The following is a 20,802-nucleotide window of genomic DNA, read 5'->3' on the forward strand; positions in this document are numbered from 1 at the left end:
CAACCGAAGAAGAGGTCCCTTCTGAGGACGCATTCCCCTTATCCTCAGCAAGGTGCCCTGTTCCCTCTCGACCCTCACGCTCTCTGGCAGCAACGGGGCTGCCACATTTAGAGTGGGGCTCATCTAATACGCCCCCGAGAGTCTTCCCCAATTGCCTAACTGACCGTCTCTGCTTCTCCAGGGCAGTCACCTCGGCCTCAAGGGTACGAACTCGTTCCCTGAGGACCAGGAGCTCCTTGCATCGAGCACACACCCAAGACTTCTGTCCTGTGGGCAGATAGTCATACATGTGACACTCAGTGCAAAACACTGGAAAGCCCCCACCCCCCTGCTGGCATTCTACCTTCATGATATATATATTAAATATACAGTCCTCTTTAAATGCTGTTGTTTACGTGGCTCCCCTTCTGGAAGGTCAACTTACCTTATTGGGAGAACAAGGAAATCAGGGATCTGGGTTCCTGGTCCTTAGGAAGCCCCCAGGCAAAGAGCCACAGGCCAAGAGCCCTTTAGCTCTCGCCCTTCGGCTCGCGCCTTTGGCAAGGCGCAGCTTAAAATGCAAAGAGGGTGGAGCAGACCACTCCTAAGCAATCATCAACAATTACTCTCAATCAATCAATCAATCACTTTCACCTTTAGCCCACTCACCCAAACATACAGCAGTTCCTCAGCTATCACAACTCAGCCTTTTCAGCAGTCACCCAAGCCTCAGAATGAAGTCTTTCAAAACGCAGAAATTCTTAGCAACTTCTCCAGCTGTCTCAGCTTATCAAAGCTGCTCTGCTCTGTCTTATGACTGTGTCGTACATTACCCTGAGCCTGGTTCCTCGGGAGGGAGGTTGATACATCTAATAAATAAATAAATGCCTGTACAATCTGCTTTATAGATTTTTCTTTATCAGTAGCTCATGTTCCCAACTCAAATCTAACTTGTAAAACTATTTTCATAGCAGTTGCTCTGCCTCAAGAGTCATTTTTGAACCAAGTATTTGAACATTCAAATTAGAAAATTAGCATCAGAATTATGTGCTTTTGAAAGGTTACATGTAATCGTCTATGTAAGACTGGCTATAAATAGATTTTTTGAGACAGTTAAACTGTCTCAGTGTGTGTTATGTAAAAAAGTGAACTCCAGTTATATTTTGTGACTGGAATTAATGGCTTGGGGAAATTAAATAGGTGTGAATATATGTGATGCAATTATCTTTCTTGACTTTGCCATTTGGTTTATGAATTCAGAGAAGTTGTCTTTAATTCCCTTTTTGATATGTACTTTTACAGGATAACATTTTGCCATCTGCCTTTTCAAAGTAAATGGCTGTATGTGGGCACTGAAAGAGGAAATATACACATTGTCAATGTGGAGTCCTTCACTCTCTCAGGCTATGTCATCATGTGGAATAAAGCCATTGAACTGTAAGTATAGTTTAGATGAATAGAAATATGTTTCTTTTGGGCATTGTTTTCTTGTTTCTTAAGGTGTTCATTATTGATTTTTGAGTGTGAGAGGATGATAAATATCAGTGTTAACTTTTTTATTGTAGTGAAACCTTACTTACTGACTTGTTGAAGTATCTTTGTCTGTCTGTATGCAGCTTGTATAAAATGATGCCGGTGGCTGTTACAAAGGTATATAAAATATTGGAAGAGGTTGGGGTTATATTTAGTGAAAGTGGTACATTAGTCATATGTCATCATTATATCAAATCAATTTCACAATGCTAGAAGAATAATTTTGTAGGCAGAATCTACTATATAATTTGGGGGAAAGTGTTTAATACAAAATGGACTGTTCAAAGAATTTAATAAGCTATTTATGCACTATTTAAATGTTTTCAGCTATACTCTGTATATAGCTGCTACCTTGCCAGGTATATTTATGTCAGGATCTTCCTTCCTTCCTTCCTTCCTGAACTACACAAAAATTAAATATTCTGACATTTTTAATTTCCTGAGGATCTTTACAATCAAGGTAAAATGTTTTTCTCTCCCTCCCTGCTGACATCCAGAAATCTAATTAAAGGTTGCCAATTTTATGGCAGAATATGGATTACACCACTATTACAAATCAATTGTTCTACATAACTCTTTTTTTTTGTAGCAGGAACTTCTTTGCATATTAGGCCACACACCTCTGATTTAGCCAATGCGCCAAGAGCTTACAGTAGGCCCTGTAATAAGAGCTCTGTAAGCTCTTGGAGGATTGGCTACATCAGGGGTGTGTGACTTAATATGCAAAGAAGTTCCTGCTACAAAAAAGCCCTGGTTCTACAGTTGTATATACATGAAGAATTAAAACAGCCTTTCTGATTGTATTTTATAAACATCTTTTTCCTGTCTATCAGGGTTGTCCTGAAAATATTGCAAGTTTGAGTTTGATTATTGCTTTTACTACTCTATTTGCCGTGGCTAGTCCCCCACTTAAAAAGTGTCTTATTTAATTATATGTTGGATATGATGCAGTTAGTATCTGTTAAGACATTTTCTTAAGAATCTGACCTCTAAATCAAATATATTGTGAAATCCATGATAAGCATGGATTTTTGTTGTACTCCCAGTGTAGAACACTTGTGAGGGAATTAATAGCTGCCTTTGTTTCTAAGATGGTGTGTCTGATTTTCCTGCAAGTGTTTTAGGAATCCAGGAAAAAAAAATGGACCCGTGGGGGGAATCCTAGCTATTCTCTTCTGTTCTAAGAACCATCATAAAATGTTTAAGTGCCAGTTCTCGTGCATATTTTAATGCAATGTTAGGGTGTTTACAGAGTTGCCATGCTGAATAAAATGCATGTATAGCTTTCTTAGTGTTGTAGATAAATGGATCAGAGATGTGATGCAGAAAATTTCCTCTCATATAGTGGCAGGGATATTGTAACTGCCAACCTGATATGTAACTAAGTGAAGGAGGTGCTCCAATGACCCTCTGTGGATAAGAGTTAAATTCTATTGAAATAGATGAGTGGACAACTACATTCACAGCATATCATGCACAGTTCTTTTGTTGTGCTAAAATCAGTGTGTCAGTAGTTTTCAGTGTCTCTGTTTAAATTTAAGAAAACAACAACTATGTAATGGTACTACTTGTTACATTCTTTAAAGTTTTATGTATTGTTCCAATAAAATATATTTTGCACATAGAGCTTAGAATTTGTTTGAATATAACACTTAAACAACATTTCATTTGTTTTGATCACAATAAAATTTCAGGTTCAGTTCATATTATTTACTAAACGTAAGTCAAAATAAAGCTACTAAGTCAGATCATGCTTTATTTAGAGCATCAGATAATTTTCCAGAAAATTTTGTAATAGGATAAGCCATCCCCTTTAGACATGAAGGAGGTGTCATTTTTGTTTCTGTGCTTAATTCTAAGTTTATAGGTTATCTGTCCTGAATTATCTGTCCTGTATTACCGTGTCAGCTTGCATTTGGCTTTTGCATGTGGGGTTCTTTCAAAAGCTGTTGGTTTGGTATAAGTAGAAGTGTGATTGTTGTAGCTGATTGTGGTACAGACCATGAACTTATTAATACTGAAATTAGAATAAAACTGAAGACAAATGCCAAACATGTCAAAATATAATCTAAATAACACTTCTAAAGAATTTGAAGACCATGTAATTACTAATTTCAAGTGAGTGCAAATCAGGAGGCTTATGGGTTGAAACCAAAGGTATTATCAATGAAGAATGCACAAAGACTTTTCCTGTAGCCAAAAGAAAACATGCTGAGATACCACTTCCAACAGGGAACAGCGCATTCCCCTTTGATCCAGCCAGGTAATGCAAGCATTCATGCCAAGCTCCAGCAATTCCCCCTAACTGGACGAGATGGCATACCAACCAGCCCACTAGACATTCTAAGAAATGCAACCATATGTCAAGATCTGCCTTAATCTCTTTTTTAATCCGAATATTTAATCCTAATACCCTTGCTGAGGAACAAGCCAAATGCATAGAGAAAGCCCTGCCAGGTGTGACTACTTTACATGCAAAATTAAGATGCCCCAACAAGGATTGCATCTCCTTCAATGTGCATTTTTTTGTTGTTCAGTCGCACAGTTGAGTCTGACTCTTTGCGAACCCATGGATCAAGTCATGCCAGGCCCTCCGGTCTTCCACCATCCTCCGAAGTCTGCTCAAATTCATGTTAGTTACATCAGTAACGCTGTCCAGCCATCTCATCTTTTGTCGACCCTTGCTTCTTTTGCCTTCTGTCTTTCCCAGCATCAGAGTCTTCTCCAGTGAGTGCTCCCTTCTCATTTGATGGCCAAAGTATTTGAGCTTCAGCATCTGACCTTCCAAGGAACAGTCAGGGTTGATTTCCCTTAGGACTGACTGATTCGATTTTCTTGGGAAAATAACCCAAACGTATAAAGCAAACAGATGGAAATCTTCGTCATGCCACTGTGGTCACATTGGACAAAGTCACCCCAGGCCTCCTGTCTTCCACCATCCTCCAAAGTCTGCTCAAATTTATGTTAGTTACATTAGTAATGCTGTCCAGCCATCTCATCTTTTTCTGTCCCCTTCTTTTGCCTTCTGTCTTTCCCAGCATCAGGATGTTCTCCAGTGAGTACTCCCTTCTCATTTGGTGACCAAAGTATTTGATTTTCAGCTTCAGCATCTGACCTTCCAGGGAACAGTCAGGGTTGATTTCCCTTAGGACTGATTCGATCTTGCAGTCCAAGGAACTTTTTGCAGCATAGTCATGGTGAACAGTTCTACTCCCAGTTCTACTCACCCCTACTATTTAAAATAGGATACTTGTTCTAGCCTATGGCCATTGATATACCAAGACTTTTCCCTTTAACTTTTGCTGAATGATAGGATTCTAGTTTTATTATAATTAATCTCTGGTAGGGCCTCTTCACATTAGGAACTGAACGCCTTAAGCGCTCTTTTCAAGCCCACTGGGGTTCTGGACAAAATAACCCCTCTCTCTCTCTCGGCTTGGCTTCGCGAACAAAGATTTAAGAAGGGTGCAGTAGTCCACGTCTGCTGCAGGCTCGCTGGTGGCTGACAAGACCAATGCGGGACAGGCAGGTCCGGCCACTGGCTGCAGGGAAAAGTCTGATTTAGGGTTGGTGCTGTAGCAGTGTGATTCTTCCTCAATCTCCTTTTGTCCTCAAGACCAGCTATGCGTGCGTTCTCAAAAGTAACCATATCATTGGCAAATAGCAAAGCTGGAATTTCCCTGTTTTCTAAATTATGGGGTGTCAACAGAATTTATGCTGCTAACCAGATTATCGATGTGTAAATTGAACAACACTGGTACTAGAAAACATCCTTGTTTTACTCCTAGCTGTGGCTACGACATTAGAAAGTTGTCTTTCTCTGTCACATCTAACTCTGAGGGATGTGTTGGAATAAAGGGTACGTATAAGATATAATAGCCTTTGGTCTATGTTCATAGCTTTCAGTTTTTCCCACAACAAAGCCTTGGATATAAGGTCAAAAGCTGATCTTTTCAAGAAAAGTGGCATATAATGAGGCTGGCCTTTTGGCTGCAAATTTCTTTATTAGATGTTGCATCATTATACAGTGTCCCAACTTGGTTCCTCTCTGCCTAAAACCCACCCGTTCCAGAACAAGGATATCTTCTTGTTCAATCCAGCATATTGGTTTATCCAGTAAATGGCTAACATATTGTTTACCTATTATGTTAAGTAAACTAATAGATCTATAATTGGCTGGTAGCCTTGAAATGCCCAACTCTGAATCCAGTAATATGCGCAAGTATGTAAGTCTCATCAAAGGGCCCTCCGTTTTTTCTTTGGCAAGGGGGACACCCAATTCAGATGCCAATGATTGAGAAATAGCTAGGTGAAAAGCTGGGAACCAGATGGGCCCACAAATAGAGATCATCTAGATAATGTGTGACATGAGGACTGTTAGCCCTACCCTTTACCATGAACTCCAAAAAGGAACTAAAGGCCTCAAAGGTAGCACAGACCATGGAGCATCCCATGGGCATAGCTTTGTCCACATACCATTGGCCTTCTAACTTAAACCCTAAAAAGCAAAAATTGGCTGGTTTTACTGGAAGCATGCGAAAAGTAGACTGGATGTCACACTTCACCATGAGAGTACCTGGGCCACAGGATTGAATCAAATGAATTACCTGGTCAGAGGATGCATATTTTACTGAACAAAATTCTGGGGGAATAGCATCAGTAACTGATGAACCTGTAGGATAAGAAAGATGATGAATGAGGCGGAATTCACCAGGGGCCTTCTTAGGGACCACCCATAACAGTGACACGCTGATATTATTAAAAGGAGGCAACATGAAGGGGTCTGCAATCCTGCCCCCATTGCTTTCCCTTGCAACCTTTTTTCTGACCATCTCTGGCAATTCCCTAGCTGATTTAAGGTTCCCACACTCTGTGGTAATCGAGGGCCATAACATGGAATCCTGAAACCTACCGTGAAACCTTTCCTCAAAAAAAGTGGCTATTTTTTTGGGATAAGATGCTAACAAGGGTTCCAGAGCCTGCAAGTGAATTGGTGTGCATGCCAAATAAAAACAAGACTCATAATACCTGAAATATTATTTTGAATTGCTGGAAGAATTGGCATTTTTTCCCCCCACTGGAATTGGAAGAGGACCAGGCTGTTTGAAAGGGCTGAGTACTGCTGCGAGAGCAGGACAGCCTAGGATGTGACCCAAATCAGGCATCACAGTTATGTTTGAATTTGCGGCTGCATTTTCTCTGGTTATATTTGCAGCAAGCTCTGCTGGAATTTTCACGCCTGACGCCATGCTTAAGCCTTAGTGAATCTGACCTTGGCTAAACGTGTGGATCCACTTTCACTAACTAGATCTTACCGCTGAATGAGATTCCACCTGGCTACTTCACTATAGGATGCCCTCTTACAGAACTCCTCGTCATATTATGTATCAGCGGTTTCAATGGCCATGGTGCGAGTCTTCAATATGTTTGACATTTGGTTAACCAGGTGCCAGCCACGCTCTGGATATGCTGAGCACACAACCCCCATAAAAACTGCATAGCCTGACATCCAGTTTAAATAATTGCGTTCCATAGCTTCTGAGCAGCTTTTTTTGGAACAAGATCCTACATATCTTCAACCCTGTCTAATTAAAAGACATCTACATAATATCTATCCAGGATCCGCTCCTGGACCTTCCTGGGCAAATGGATGCTGGGGGTCCTCTGCATTGGTAAAGACTGGAGTAGCCCTGTTACTGTCAGGCCCATCCTCCCCATTCAGCTCTAGTGCTTCCTTCCCCACTCCTATGCCTCCATGCCCAGGGTCAGAATAAAAAACAACTGCAACAATTAAGTGAATAATTTGGGGATAAAGTTTTGAATTCATCCCAGGGTCTTTTAAATGCATCACATTCATGTAATAAATTTTATCAGAATATGGTTATCTGTATTTTTAAGGCAGTTCCTTCATGGAGAGTGGTTTGGCCAGCAATAAAATGGAAGACTTTACTCAAGTTTTAAAAAAGAGATATTGGCTTACTCCTTCACTTCATACAGCTTAACAAGAAGAAATCAATCAATAATACTGAAGAAGTGGAAACACGAAACACGTCTATTATTATCATTATTTTCATGCTGTATGTTTAATTAACAGTGAGCTCTGTAGAAAATTGTTTTTATTGTCTATTATTGAAAATGATAAGTAAAAGTACGGTAGCCTTTATATCACAGTTCTATTTTTGTATTTTTTTAATACAAAACAACTGCGCCTGAAACATACGCTTAACATATCTTTAAAGTAGAAACATTCAAAAACCTATATAGATTTAGTTGATTTAATTATTGAGAAAAATTACTTTAGATTCGGGGAACTTTTTTTCTCCAACAGAAAAGTGTATAGATGGGCAGCGCCTTTGCGCCGTCCATTGTCTGTTTGTTTATGGCTATGTTAGAATAGGACTATTTTTGCAATGCTGAAATTAACCCCTTCTTCAAGGATATTTTACTTTATGCTAGGTTTGTAGATAATATCTTTATAGTGATCCAAAGAAAAGAGAAAGTAGAGGGCTTGGTGAAATGGATGAATTTGAGTCACACAAGTATAAAGTTCTCCTTTAATAGTGACCTGGATATTACTGTTTTTTTACATACCTTGGTCTTTTGCACCAGTAATAATACTCTGCCAATTAAGAATCATAGGAAGCCACTGGCAAAGAATGGCTACTTACATTTTTACTCCTTTCACCTCCCTTATTTGCCTTATGGTTAATTTTTGCAGCTTAAAAGAAACAGCACTTTGGAGAAGTACTCAAGAGCAAGCAATCATCTAGCAGCCCAATTAAGAGAGCATGGTTATCCAGAACATGTTGTCCAACGAGCTAGATCAAGGGCATCAAGAAAGGACAGAGTAGAGATGTTACAATCCCAAAAAGAGAAGGGAAGGGACCAATTTTTTTTTTGCTCTTTTCAGTATACTCCTCAGGCATTGGCAATTAAGAGCATATTACGCCATTGGAATCTGGTCTCAGATATTGCGGATTGTGCTGCTCCTCCTGTAATTGGCTTTCACAGGTCATGTAATATACAGGACATTCTATTTAAATCTGATCTGCCTGCAACATCAATGCCATCACTTACCTACTGGACACGTCTGTTGCGGAGGCTGCAAAGCATGTAAATACGTTCTTTCTACAAAAACTTACGAAGATCCTAGATATAATATAACAAGTTGACGTGTTTCACCAATTGTGATTCAAAAGGCATGATTTACGCCTTAATTTGTGGTGAATGTTCTAAAATGTATATTGGCTGCTCTAGGAGGTCTGTAAAAACATGGGTCTTGGAACACATTTCACAGGTATCAGGCTCCTGGAGTTCCTCTCTCTCAACATTATATAGAAAACTGGTCATGACTCAGAGTCTCTTAGATTTTTTGTGTTATAGAAAGTTGAGAGTTCCAGTTATAGAGGAGGGGGCATACAAAAAAATCTTATTGAAATAGGGGCCAGATGGATCCACCGACTAAACACAATTGAACTCTTTCGGCTGAATAAGTCAAATGATTTTTCTTGTTATATTTAGCTTCTTACCTGAGTGTGTGCTCCTTTAATTTGAGTATTCTGATTTTTCACTGTGCTGCCACTGTTCTCCTTGCTCCATGCCCAGGGTGGCAGACTAGGAACCTGTGTCCCCTTTACTCAGTAATTCCCTGAAGCATGCATGGAATCCTCATCAGAAGACTCACCTGACTCAGAGTCACTATCAGTGGCCTCACGCTCCCAAGCTGCCTGAGATTTTTGCTTCCTTGTGCACTTCCTTGAGGACAACACTTGCTTCCTTCATTGCCTGAATTGTTGGATGAGATGGAGTCCACTGGAGAAAGAGGCCTCTGCATGTGGCTCTTTGGCACAGGTGCTGAATGCTTTGCTGTTGCTGCCTGCCCTCTAATATGATCAATGTGCTCTGTTCAGTGCTCTAAAGTGTTTTGCTATCCCCAGCAGAACAGTTGAATGATTGCTTGTCGGGACATTGCCAATTGCAGGGGACTTAGCATGATTGTTGTGCCCAGACCTTGCCAGTGCCTGAGCCCCCTTTTTGCCACCAGCTGATGTGGAAGATGGGCCAGGCTCAGTAAGTGGTGGGTCCCTAGCAGCCCGTCTTGCTGGCCTTTCTGAATTTTTACTGGCTATGCCTTTTCTCTTCTCAGTGGTTTTATCTGGGGGCGCCTGGCGCTTGCTTTCCCCAGCCTTATTGGCAGAATCTGAATGCTTAGAGGACATCTTATTGACTTGCTGCAACAATGTCACCAAATTAGAGCCTGAACAGAAAATGTGCTCCAGGAATGATTCCCAAATACACTTGCAAGCAGAAAACACCCCTTATACAAGGTTCTGATTACAGCAGCTGCAAACAGAGTGTAATAGACCCTGCTGAAGCTATAATGAAATTAGCAACAGCAGATTACAAGTCTGAAACAGAATGTAAAGGAAAAGCAGATCACAGCAAACCATATTACCAAAACATTTTAATAGTCTAAGCAGGCCATGGCTTACGCCATAGCACAGCAAGAACTACTGAGATAAAACGATAGCCTGACCCTTATAGCAAACCTCAAAACGTAGCTAACCAAACCAATGCCCCTGATAAAAGCTTAGCCTAACACAGGAGAGCAAATATTGCTTGCATACCTACACTAGCAGTTACTCAATATCAAAACATGAAGCAGCCTTACAGAGACACACACAACCCAGCTCCAACAAGGGCAGACTTTTATTCTGATCAGTTCTCTAGGTCTCAGGTATAAGGACTTCTCACTCACATATTATACAAACCTTTAACTGGGGGTGCCAGGGGTTGAACTTAGATCCTGTCCCATGTGGAGCAGCTCCTATATTGCTAAGCAATAGCACCTTCATGTAGTAAAAAGACCCACCTTCTCCAGTAGTTCCAGTAGTGCGTCAGTCCTGACCTATGGGAATATAGCTCCTATCCATAGGCAGAGCCAGCAAAGCAAGTTCCTTCCAGGAGGGGGTGCAATTCCCCTTAACTTTCAGTTTTGCTTGGCCCTGCCTCCAGAGCACGACGTGCCAGCTGAGCTTTGGCTCAACTTTGCAAGAAAATAAAAATATATAAATAATAATAATAATAAGACCTCAGAAGCGACGAGGAAAAGGGTCGGGGCAGCTTACTCCTCCCCCCTTCCCTCGGCACCTGAAGCTTCTTGGAGTCTGGCAGAAGCCGGGAGACCCAGGAACGTGGCTGCCGTTTTTCCCACGCCTCCCTGAACACGGCAGCGAGTGGCAGAGACTGCAGACGACTGGGGCGGAGATGGCAGCACACACGTCGGTGGCCCCGTGGACATCCCGAGCCTCTGTCCGGACCCGGCAGCATGCACAGGGTGGACAGGACAGCGACGAACTCCTCCTCCCTTCTGAGGAACAGGTAGGGTCCCAGAGTTCCATGGAGGTTTTGGTGGAGGAGGAAGTTCAGGAACGGGGGAAAGTAGGGCAGCCTGTGCAAGGTTGCCTGGGGGAGGACTTAATTAATAGTCTGCCCCCCCCCAAAAAAAACCCTTCCTCTCGCCGGTATAACTGAGCCTCAAGGGCCCCTAGTGCCAGAGTTTTTCCAGAAGGCACAACAGCACTAGTCCAGAGGCTGATTACTTCCATAAAAGAAGACCAGGCAAGAGGAGGTCCAGAGAATGAAAGGGAGTCCCACAGCCCAGTAGCAAGGCATGAACAGAGCCTACAAGGTGTGGAAGGGGAAGGAAAATTTAGGCAGGAAAAACGGCCATTTTGTGTCTTCTCTTTTTTTTTTCAGTATTCTGGGCACTTCAAAATGGCTACCCCATCTGAACTCTCCAAGGCCAAGGAAGGACACAGCTATATGTGATTTGGACTTGTCTGACTTCCCCTCTCAAGAGGACCAGTCAGAAAGTCCAATAGTGGATTTATCTGGAACAGAGGCCAAGGCAAATCTCTTTGCCTTGATCCAACAGATAGTTAAAAAAGAAGTACAGTCTAGCAAAGAGGATCCTAGTCAGACCCCCAAGCTGAAGTCTAAAAAATGCACAAAAAGACTAAGCATCTGGTAGTGGAGGAAGTTGAGACTGCCCCTTCCCAGAGAAAGAAGAGACACATAGATTTGGAAAGTTTTCAAGCATCTGAGCTAGGGGAAGACTCTGAGGACTCAGAACTATCTTCCTCAAAGGAAGAAGGGGAGCTTTCTGAGGAAGAGGTGGAGATAATTCAGCCATCTCAGAATAGGTTGTTTCCCCCTCACATTTATTCACGGCTGTTCCCTAAAATTGTCAGAGCCTTGGAACTGAATTATGACCCTAAACTTAAAGAGGGAGAGGAAACAGATTTCCCGATGGGGTCAGAGAAAACTATTCCTACGGCCAGATCTAAGCCACAGCTGGTATCACTGCCAGCAGGGTTTTTTTCCATTATGAAAGCAGAATGGGAACACTCAGCCAAACCAAAGGTGACCCATTCAGTTTTTTCCAAGTTTTACACTCTTATTCCAGAGGCCATGAAACGGCTCAAGCTGCCCAGAGTGGATGACCCAGTTAACAGCCTCGCCTCCTCTTCCATCCTACCATTGGATACCGATGGCACACCAAAGGACCCCACGGATAAAAGGATTGAACAAGCCCTATGAAGGGATTTTGAAGCTTCAGCCACCTCTTTGCAGGCGTCAGTGTCGGCTTCTTTGGCTGTCAGAGCCATTTATTCGTGGGCTTCAGAATTGGCCAAGGCAGAACAAGACTTGCTCAAGGAAGTTAAAGATGAGCTAAAGAAGATTGCCTTGTCTGCGGCCTTTGCAGTGGACGCCACTCTGGACGCTATGCAACAATCTGCGAGAGCCATAGCCTCGAGTGTGATGGCCCGACAGAATACTTGGCTGCGAAACTGGGACGCAGATCCCTCTGCAAGAGCCAAAGTAGCAGCGGTTCCTTTTAAAGGCAATTTACTCTTTCGCCAAGGCCTAGAGCACTACCTGGTGGAGGACAAGGATAAGAAGAAGGTTCTTCCATCCAAAAAGCGGGACAGAGATAAGAGGCGCTTCCAGCCCTTTCGGGATCAAAGGAGGGACTCCAAGTCGAATTACTCCAAATCCTATAGGGGAAGATGGCAACAGAAGCCCCGCAGTTCCAAGTCATCTTTCAATACCAAAGGACAGTCCTCCAAAGGCCCGAGAAAAGTCAATACCACCTGACTATGCCCAGAACAGTCCCCCAGGGGCTATAGGCGGCCGTCTCCAACGCTTTGCCGAAGTGTGGAGACAGACAGTAACAGAGAGATGGGTGGTGGAGACGGTGTCCAAGGGCTACAGTATAGAATTCAAGACAGTTCCACGGGACAGATTCCTGGAAGTTCTCAGGAACAAGTCTCCTCAAAAACATCAGCTTTTGCTATCAGCCATCCTCCATCTCCTTGAGATAGGGGCTATACAACTGGTGCCGAAGGAGGAGAGGACCCAGGGTGTCTACTTGATCTTCTTCATCGTCCCAAAAAAGAATGGGGATGTGAGTGCAATCTTAGACCTGAAATGGCTCAACAGAAAGGTGGAAGCAAAGAAGTTTCAGATGGAAACCTTGCGGTCGATCCTCCTAGCCCTACAAAAAGGGGACTTTCTGGCATCAATAGATCTATCCGAGGTCTATTTACACATACCAATTCGGCAGGGGCACCGCCGTTTTCTGAGATTCTCCTATGATGGCAGCCAGTACCAATACAAGGCATTGCCATTCGGCTTAAAGTCCTCACCCAGAGTCTTCACAAAGATCCTGGTGACTCTAGTGGTAGCCCTGCGTCTCAGGGGAGTGTCATTGTTTCCATACCTGGACAACTCCTACTCAAGGCACCATATTTACACAGACGAAGGCGGTCCTGGAGGAGACAATGGATGTTCTATCCTCCCACGGGTTTGTCATAAATCGGGAGAAGAGTTCCCTCACACTGGCTCAATCCATCCTTCACCTGGGGGTGCAGATTGATAACAGGGAAGACAGAGTCTTCCTCACCCAGGAAAGACAAGTGGAACTGACACAATTGATCCATTCAGTGTTGCAGGCCAAAACCACGCAAGTGATGACTCTAGCAAAATTGGTGGGACTCTTAGTCTCGTGCCAGGACCTTGTGCAATGGGCACGTTCCCATACACGACCCATCCAGTTCTTCCTACATCCCTTCCAGACAGCCATTGCTCAGAGGAAGCCGCTCCAGGTAGGAGTGCCAAAACGGGTGAAAGTGGCCTTGCAATGGTGTTTGTCGCCACGGTGGTTCCAAGCCAGACAGGCTCTGTGAGAACCAATTCGAACAGTTGTGACGACGGATGCCAGCTTGTTTGGCTGGGGGGCACATGCGAAAGGACAGATGGTTCAAGGGTGCTGGTTCGGTCAGGAGACTTCCAACGGTATAAATGTCCTGGAACTGAGGGTGATCAGACTAGCTCTGCTCCACCTTTCGGACATGGTGAAAGGCCATGTTCTAGTCCAAATGGACAATATGACGGCGAAAGCCTTTGTGAACAAGCAAGGGAGGATGCGATCGAAACTCTTGCAGCGAGAGGCAACTCTGCTGATGGACTGGGCGGAGACAAATCTTCTGTCCCTGAAGGCGACACACGTTGCGGGAAAGGACAGCGTGTTAGCGGACTGGCTCAGCCGTCAGACCCTGGATCCAGCGGAGTGGTCACTGAACAAGATGGTCTTCCGTCAAGTTTGCCAGAAGTTCGGGTTTCCAAAAGTGGCTTGTTCGCATCAAGTTCCAAACTTCCTGTCAAGAGCAAAAACTCAAAAGGCCATGGGCACAGATGCGTTGCACACAGAGTGGCCCAAGACTCTTCTTTATGCCTTTCCCCCAGTGCAGGTGCTGCAGAGGTTCTTGCTCAGGGTACAGGAATCGGGGATGGAGGTAATAGTAATAGCACCTTTTTGGCCGAGAAGGGTCTGGTTCCAGGAGTTGAAGCATCTCAAGAAGAACCCTGGATACTTCCGCTAAGGAAGGATCTTCTGCTACAGGGAGAGGCGCTGTGTCCACGACTGGAGATGCTTAGTCTCACAGTGTGGAAGTTGAACGGAGGCAACTGACTGAGTTGGGGCACCCAAAAGGGGTTGTAGATACCATGCTGGCCTCTAGATGAATGTCTACTAATAGAGTGTACAATGCCACTTGGCTGACCTTTGTATCCTGGTGTCAGGAGAACAGTGCAGACCCAATGGCTGCTAAAATAGCAGATGTGCTAGCCTTTCTTCAGGTGGGTTTGGAGAAGGGACTTAGTACCAACACCCTCTGAAGGCAGGTAGCGGCCATTTAAGAGGTGATAGGAAGGGCAAGTTGCTGTCCAAACAGTCACACATCAAACACTTTTTAAGAGGGGTGTCTCTTCTTAATCCACCGCAGGCACACAGGTTCCCTTCTTGGAATTTGAATGTAGTGCTTGAGGCATTAAGTCACAAGCCGTTTGAGCCTATGGCTTCATGCAGTTTAAAGATGCTTGCTTTTAAAACAATTTTCCTGGTGGGGATTACTTCAGCACGCAGGGTGTCTGAGATTAAGGCGTTGTCTATACATAAAGATCTTTGTGTTTTCCACCAAGATAAGGTGGTCTTGAGACCTGACCCGGCCTTTGTCCCAAAAATTAATTCACTGTTTCATAGGTTGGAAGAGCTTATTCTTCCTTCCTTTTGTCCCTATCCACAGCACCAAAAGGAGAGACTCTGGCACTGTTTAGACGTTTGCAGAACCTTAAGCTTTTACCTGGACAGAACGAAGCCTCTAAGGTCTTCTGATACCTTATTTGTTTCTTTTAGTGCCAGAGCCCTGGGTAAAGGCATTTCTACGTCTACAATTAGTACATGGTTGTGACTCTGCGTCATCGAGGTGTATAAGGCCAGGGGATTGGAGCCTCCATCAGACATCACAGCTCACTCCTTAAGGGGAGCAGCCACTTCGGCAGCTTACAGAGCTTTCCCTTCTATGGAGGTGGTGCGTAGAGTGGCCACTTGGCACTCCGTTCATTCCTTTACAAAGCACTACCGTATTGATGAGCTCGCTTCAGCTGAGGCAGCATTCGGTAGGAGGGTGTTGCAGGCTGCTATTTGATCCAAAGGACTTAGTGGGCCCACCCTCGGGAACTGCTGTTATAAGTCCCATAGGTCAGGACTGACCCACTACTGGGACCACTGGAGAACGGAAGATTCTGTTCACTTACCGTGAAGTCTTTCTTCTCGGTGGTCCCAGAGTGGGTCAGTCCTCCCTGCCCGGTTTGGGATTGCCTCAGTCTTTGCATCAATACACTGGGAGGCCTGGGTGTTCGGGCATTTGTCTTTCTGCTGAGTTTACTGTGGACCATGTAATTGCACATGGTGAGTTATTGGTTATGAGCGTTCTGGTTTGGTTGTACCAAACTGTCCAGTTCCACCGTTATGAATAAAGGAAGTTGGATGATTCTGTGTATGCTTCCTTGATTCTGGGTCTGGGAGGGGACGACAGATATTACTGTGGTGTTCTTTCCTCGGTTGCAGTTTGTTTTCTAGTTTCTAGTTGGAAGTCAACTGGCTTGAAGATGAACTGAAAGTTAAGGGGAATAGCACCCCCTCCTGGAAGGAACTTGCTTTGCTGGCCTTGCCTATGGAGAGGAGGAGCTATATTCCCATAGGTCAGGACTGACCCACTCTGGGACCACTGAGAAGAAAGACTTCACAGTAAGTGAACAGAATCTTCCTGAGCAGCAAACAGGGCTGGATTAACAATTAGGCCAAGTAGGCACTGGCCTATGGGCCCCCATGCCTTTAGGGACCCCTGGTCAGCTCCCCTCCATTCCCCCCCCCTGCTTGCAGCCCTTCCAGCCTGCACACGGAGACAGCAACTGAGCTGATCTTTGCCCGACTTGCCTAGTGCAGCTGCTTCTGGCATCATCACCAAGTTTGCCTCTCTCTGCCTCTCCCCCACAGCTTTGTAAAAGGGACTTTTAAGAAGGTGCCTGCAGGCTGCAGTGGGGGCCATGGGTGGCAGGGCGGGCACTCAGAGATAATTTGCGAGGGAGCCCCCGAGATTTCAGCTGCCTCGGGGCTTCCACAGGGTTTAATCCGGCACTGACAGCAAAGCTGGCATTGCAATCTGCTGCCTTCTTTTAAGAACCCTCCCCCAGGCAGACTCAGCTTCTCAACACCACCTCGCTGAGCCCCAAGCTGCAAGCAATCAGCAGAGGTGGGCTTCTAGAGATCTCCTCCGCTCGCCCAGAAGGCAGTATACAACTATGCTGAAGAATGCCTGCCTGCAATGGCTAGTCACGCTGAATATGGCAGTGGTATCCAACTTACCCCACTGGTGAGAAATTCCAGAAGGGGAGCAGTCTACTAGCCCTGAGTCCCCAAGTGAAACCTGGAAGAAGCCAAGCTGGAAGAACTGTTGCTGAGCCAATATTAGCAATTCAGCCCGATTCATGCCAAGCAGAGTTGAAGGAAGAGAAACTGATCCCAAGCCAAAGATCCATGAGGGAAGACTATCTGATCTATGATACAGGATCTCACAAAATTGCACTGCTGTATACATGGGCAGTGTGGAATCACCCTGACCGGGCTCCACATAATCACTGCGTGAAGCCTGCCAGGATTTGAACTGGCCAATCAGACTGCCCCCCCCCCGGGACACAGCCAGTGCGGTTGTCTGAGGCTCCCGCCTTTCTCCAGTGGTCCCAGGAGTGGGCCAGTCCTCACTCGTGGGATCTCAGCTCCTCCTCTTCCATTGCAGGGCTTAACAAACTTGACCCGAAGGGGAGGTGCTGGATCCTCAGCAGTCAGTTTTGTTAGCCCTGCAATCCAAGCAGGACGTGCTTTAGAGCCCCCTTGAGGCTCTTTGACCCAAGACAACAGTTAAAAGGAAAGAAAGGAACAAAAGTTGTTGTTTTTTTCTGAGGAAGAGAAGACTCCTGGAGTCAGTGGCAGAAATCCCCCTGCAGGGAGATTAAGTCGAGCCGCTGTTATTTTTTTTCTCCCTTGGGAAAACGGGGAGGGAAAATCCCTCCCGCGCTTGAACGAAGTGCCGCAGTAGCCTCTCTGCCGAGGCACGCGTTCGCGCTTGCCTGTTCCTCCTGGCCTCTTCCCAGCCCGACGGACACCGGGGGCTGTGGACAGGTCTCTCCCAGCTGCTCCCAGCAAAGGCACCCCAGCAACCCCGGGGGCCTGCGGGGCAGCAAGTCGACGGGAAGACCGGCGGAGGTCCGAAAAAAAAGGGGAGAGGACTCGTGTGCTTCACGTCGCCCTCCCGAAGAGCCGTAGACAGCGCGACAGAGCGGTGGTTCCCAGGAAGGGAATTGGAAGCAGCGGCAAGCCCTAAGAGAAGGGGGGGGACCCTTTGGGGGTTTCCAGGGGGAGAGGAGGTCTGCAGACTCCCAGAGCCCCTCTTTTCGGTGCCAGCTGCATTAGCCCACGGGGCTGCAAGGAAGCTGGGATTTAGACGTCGCTGTTCAGCGCCGCCCCATCCCCTCCCCTCATTCCCTTCTTCCCTCTGGGTTCCCTGTTTGCTCCTGCATCCAGGAGGGGTGTCCTCGGCTGGAAGGGGCCCCTAAAAAAGGGAGTTAAAAAACCAGCCAGGGCTGGTGAGGGGGGGGGGAGGTGTTTGGTGGGAATGGAAGCCATTTTACCTATATTACTTGTGTCTTATAGGGCCATTCACTCTAAGATGGCCGCCCCCACTAGATTTCCTATGGGAGCAATGTTGGAGGAGGGCACATGCGAGTTGGAGCTGGCTGATTCACCAGCGCAGGAAGAGGGGACAGAAGAGCATCAGGCTGATTTCTCAGCAGATGAAGCTACGTCTAACCTTCTTTCTTGGATCCAAGAGCTGGTAAAAAAAGAGGTTCAAGCTGCCTCTGTGGCCACCCCGACCCCGTCACTTAAGAGGGCAGCCAAACAGAAACATAGAGAGGTAGATAAGGAAAAGGAAGGGGTTTCTTCCAGGCCTCCCAAGCGCAGTAGGTTAGAATTGCATTCAGTTCCCTCTGATCAAGAAGAAGAGGATTCTGACTTGTCTGAGGGCTCTTCGTCACCTGACACAGGAGAACTCTCTGAGGAAGAGGAGGGGCCGGCCTCTACTCATTCCAAACTGTTTCCAGCAGACGTGTATCCCCGCCTGCTGCCAAAAGTGATTAGGACATTGCAGATACAGTATACTCCAAAATCCAAGGATGAGGAGGATGCTGAGTTTCCTGTTGCAATGGAGGATATTATACCCAAGTCAGGTTCAAAACCACTACAGGTCCCGTTGCCCTCTGGTTTTGTCTCGATAATTAGATCTAAATGGGAACATCCAGCCAAGCCTAAGACGGTGTCATCAAACTTCTCTAAGTTTTTCTCCTTCATCCCAGAGGCGACCAAGAGGCTTAAGTTGCCAGTAGTTGATGATCCGGTCAACAGTTTGGCTTCTAATTCCATACTATCAATGGATGCAGATGGGACGCCAAGGGATCCAACGGACAAGCGCATAGAGCAGGCCTTACGTCGTGATTTTGAAGCCTCTGCTAGTGCTCTAAAAGCATCAGCTATTACGTCTCTTTTCTGTAGGGCTTCGTACATGTGGCTCTCCGACCTAGCTAAGAGAGAGGACCTGCCTAAGGATGTTAAGGACTCACTTAAGAAAATTACGCTAGCCACTGCCTTTGCTTCGGATTCAACCCTCGAAGCAGTTCAACTCTCTGCTAGGGCTATGGCCTCTAGCGTTACGGCTAGGCGGAATACCTGGCTCCGTAATTGGGATGCTGATCCCTCAGCTAGAGCAAAAGTGGCTGCAGTTCCCTTTAAAGGGGCCTCGCTCTTCGGGGAAGGTCTAGACAGATATCTCATAGAGGACAGAAATAAGAAAAAAGTCCTGCCCTCCAAGAGACGTGAGAACAGGACGAGGCAGAGGTCCCAGTCCTTTCGTGGAAATAGGAGAGATTCAAGACAAACCTCCTTCAAACAATACAGGACAAAGTGGCAACCAAAGGCCAGAGACGGCAGACCTTCCTTTGGAGGAAAACAAAGTCAACCAATTAAGGGACAGAAGAAGTCCACCTCAGCATGACTGGGCGGTCCCAATGGACCACGATCGGATAGGGTGATGGCTTCAAAGATTCTCCCACGTGTGGCATCAAACGGTTTCGGACAGATGGGTTTTGGACACAGTTACCAACGGTTACTCCCTAGAATTTTCTTCTCCTCCACGTCATCGGTTCCTAGAGGTACAGAGAGCTCAATCTCTCGAGAAACATCGTACACTACTAAGGGCCATCGATCATCTGGTTCAGGTAGGAGCCATCGAATCGGTACCGGTGCTGGAGAAGTTTCAAGGTGTATATTCCGTCGTCTTTGTAGTGCCCAAAAAGAACGGAGATGTTTGGGAGATTCTGGACCTGAAGTGGGTAAACAAGTCGGTCGTTACAAAGAAGTTTCGAATGGAGACTCTGAGGTCCATACTGCTAGCTGTTCAAAGGGAAGACTTCATGGCCTCCATAGATCTGTCGGAAGCCTACCTTCATATTCCTATAGCCAAGGGGCACTGCAGGTTTCTTCGCTTCTCCTACGACGGGCGTCATTACCAGTACAGAGCTCTGCCTTTTGGCTTTAAGTCCTCGCCCAGAGTGTTCACAAAAGTATTAGTCATCCTCGTGGCGGTCCTCCGGTTACAGGCGGTTTCCCTGTTTCCGTATCTGGACGACATTCTGGTCAAGGCCCTATCGGAGGAGCAGACGAAACTAGACCTAGAGTTGACCATGAGGACCCTCAGATTGCACGGATTCGTAATAAACGTTCAGAAGAGCTGGCTTCAGCCGTCCCAGTCTCTGACACACCTGGGGGTTCAGATCAACTCCAGTCTGGACAGGGTTTTTCTGACACCAGAAAGACAGTCAAAGATCTCGCAGCTGATTTTGGAAGTCCAGCAACGGAAGTGGGTCAAGCTGATGTTACTGGCAAAGTTGTTGGGGATGTTGGTGTCGTGTCAGGACATAGTAAAGCGGGCACGGTTCCACACGAGGCCACTCCAGAAATTCCTGTTGCCCTTCCAGAAGCAAATAGGTTCCAAAAGTCTGATTTCACTGACATTACCACCCGGCCTGTTGAAGGATCTTGGACAGTGGCAGACGCCATACCACTTTTCCTGGGGGTCAGGAATTGCGGGATCCCAAGAGGGTGGTGTTGACCACAGATGCCAGCCTTTTTGGCTGGGGAGTGCACACGGCTGGAGCAGTGACACAGGGTCAGTGGACCGTCCAAGAGGCCAAGGAAAGCATAAATCTTCTGGAGTTGAGAGCCATACATCTAGCCATGCTTCAGTTGAGACAAAAGTTAATAGGAGCTTACGT

At 45.8% G+C, this 20,802-nt stretch overlaps 1 protein-coding gene across 3 annotated transcripts in view; it reads left to right on the plus strand.

The window, feature by feature from the left end:
• The window catches only part of STXBP5 (syntaxin binding protein 5), a 306,923-nt gene that overhangs the window by 88,827 nt on the left and 197,294 nt on the right, over nt 1-20,802 (plus strand). For all 3 annotated transcript variants that reach the window (XM_060240653.1, XM_060240661.1, XM_060240670.1), the window contains exon 5: nt 1,282-1,416. In XM_060240653.1, the coding sequence (XP_060096636.1) occupies nt 1,282-1,416 (135 nt within the window). The remainder of the gene's footprint in view (nt 1-1,281; nt 1,417-20,802) is intronic.

This window comes from Heteronotia binoei, chromosome 1, assembly GCF_032191835.1.
Source record: "Heteronotia binoei isolate CCM8104 ecotype False Entrance Well chromosome 1, APGP_CSIRO_Hbin_v1, whole genome shotgun sequence".
Classification (NCBI taxonomy): Eukaryota; Metazoa; Chordata; class Lepidosauria; order Squamata; family Gekkonidae; genus Heteronotia; species Heteronotia binoei.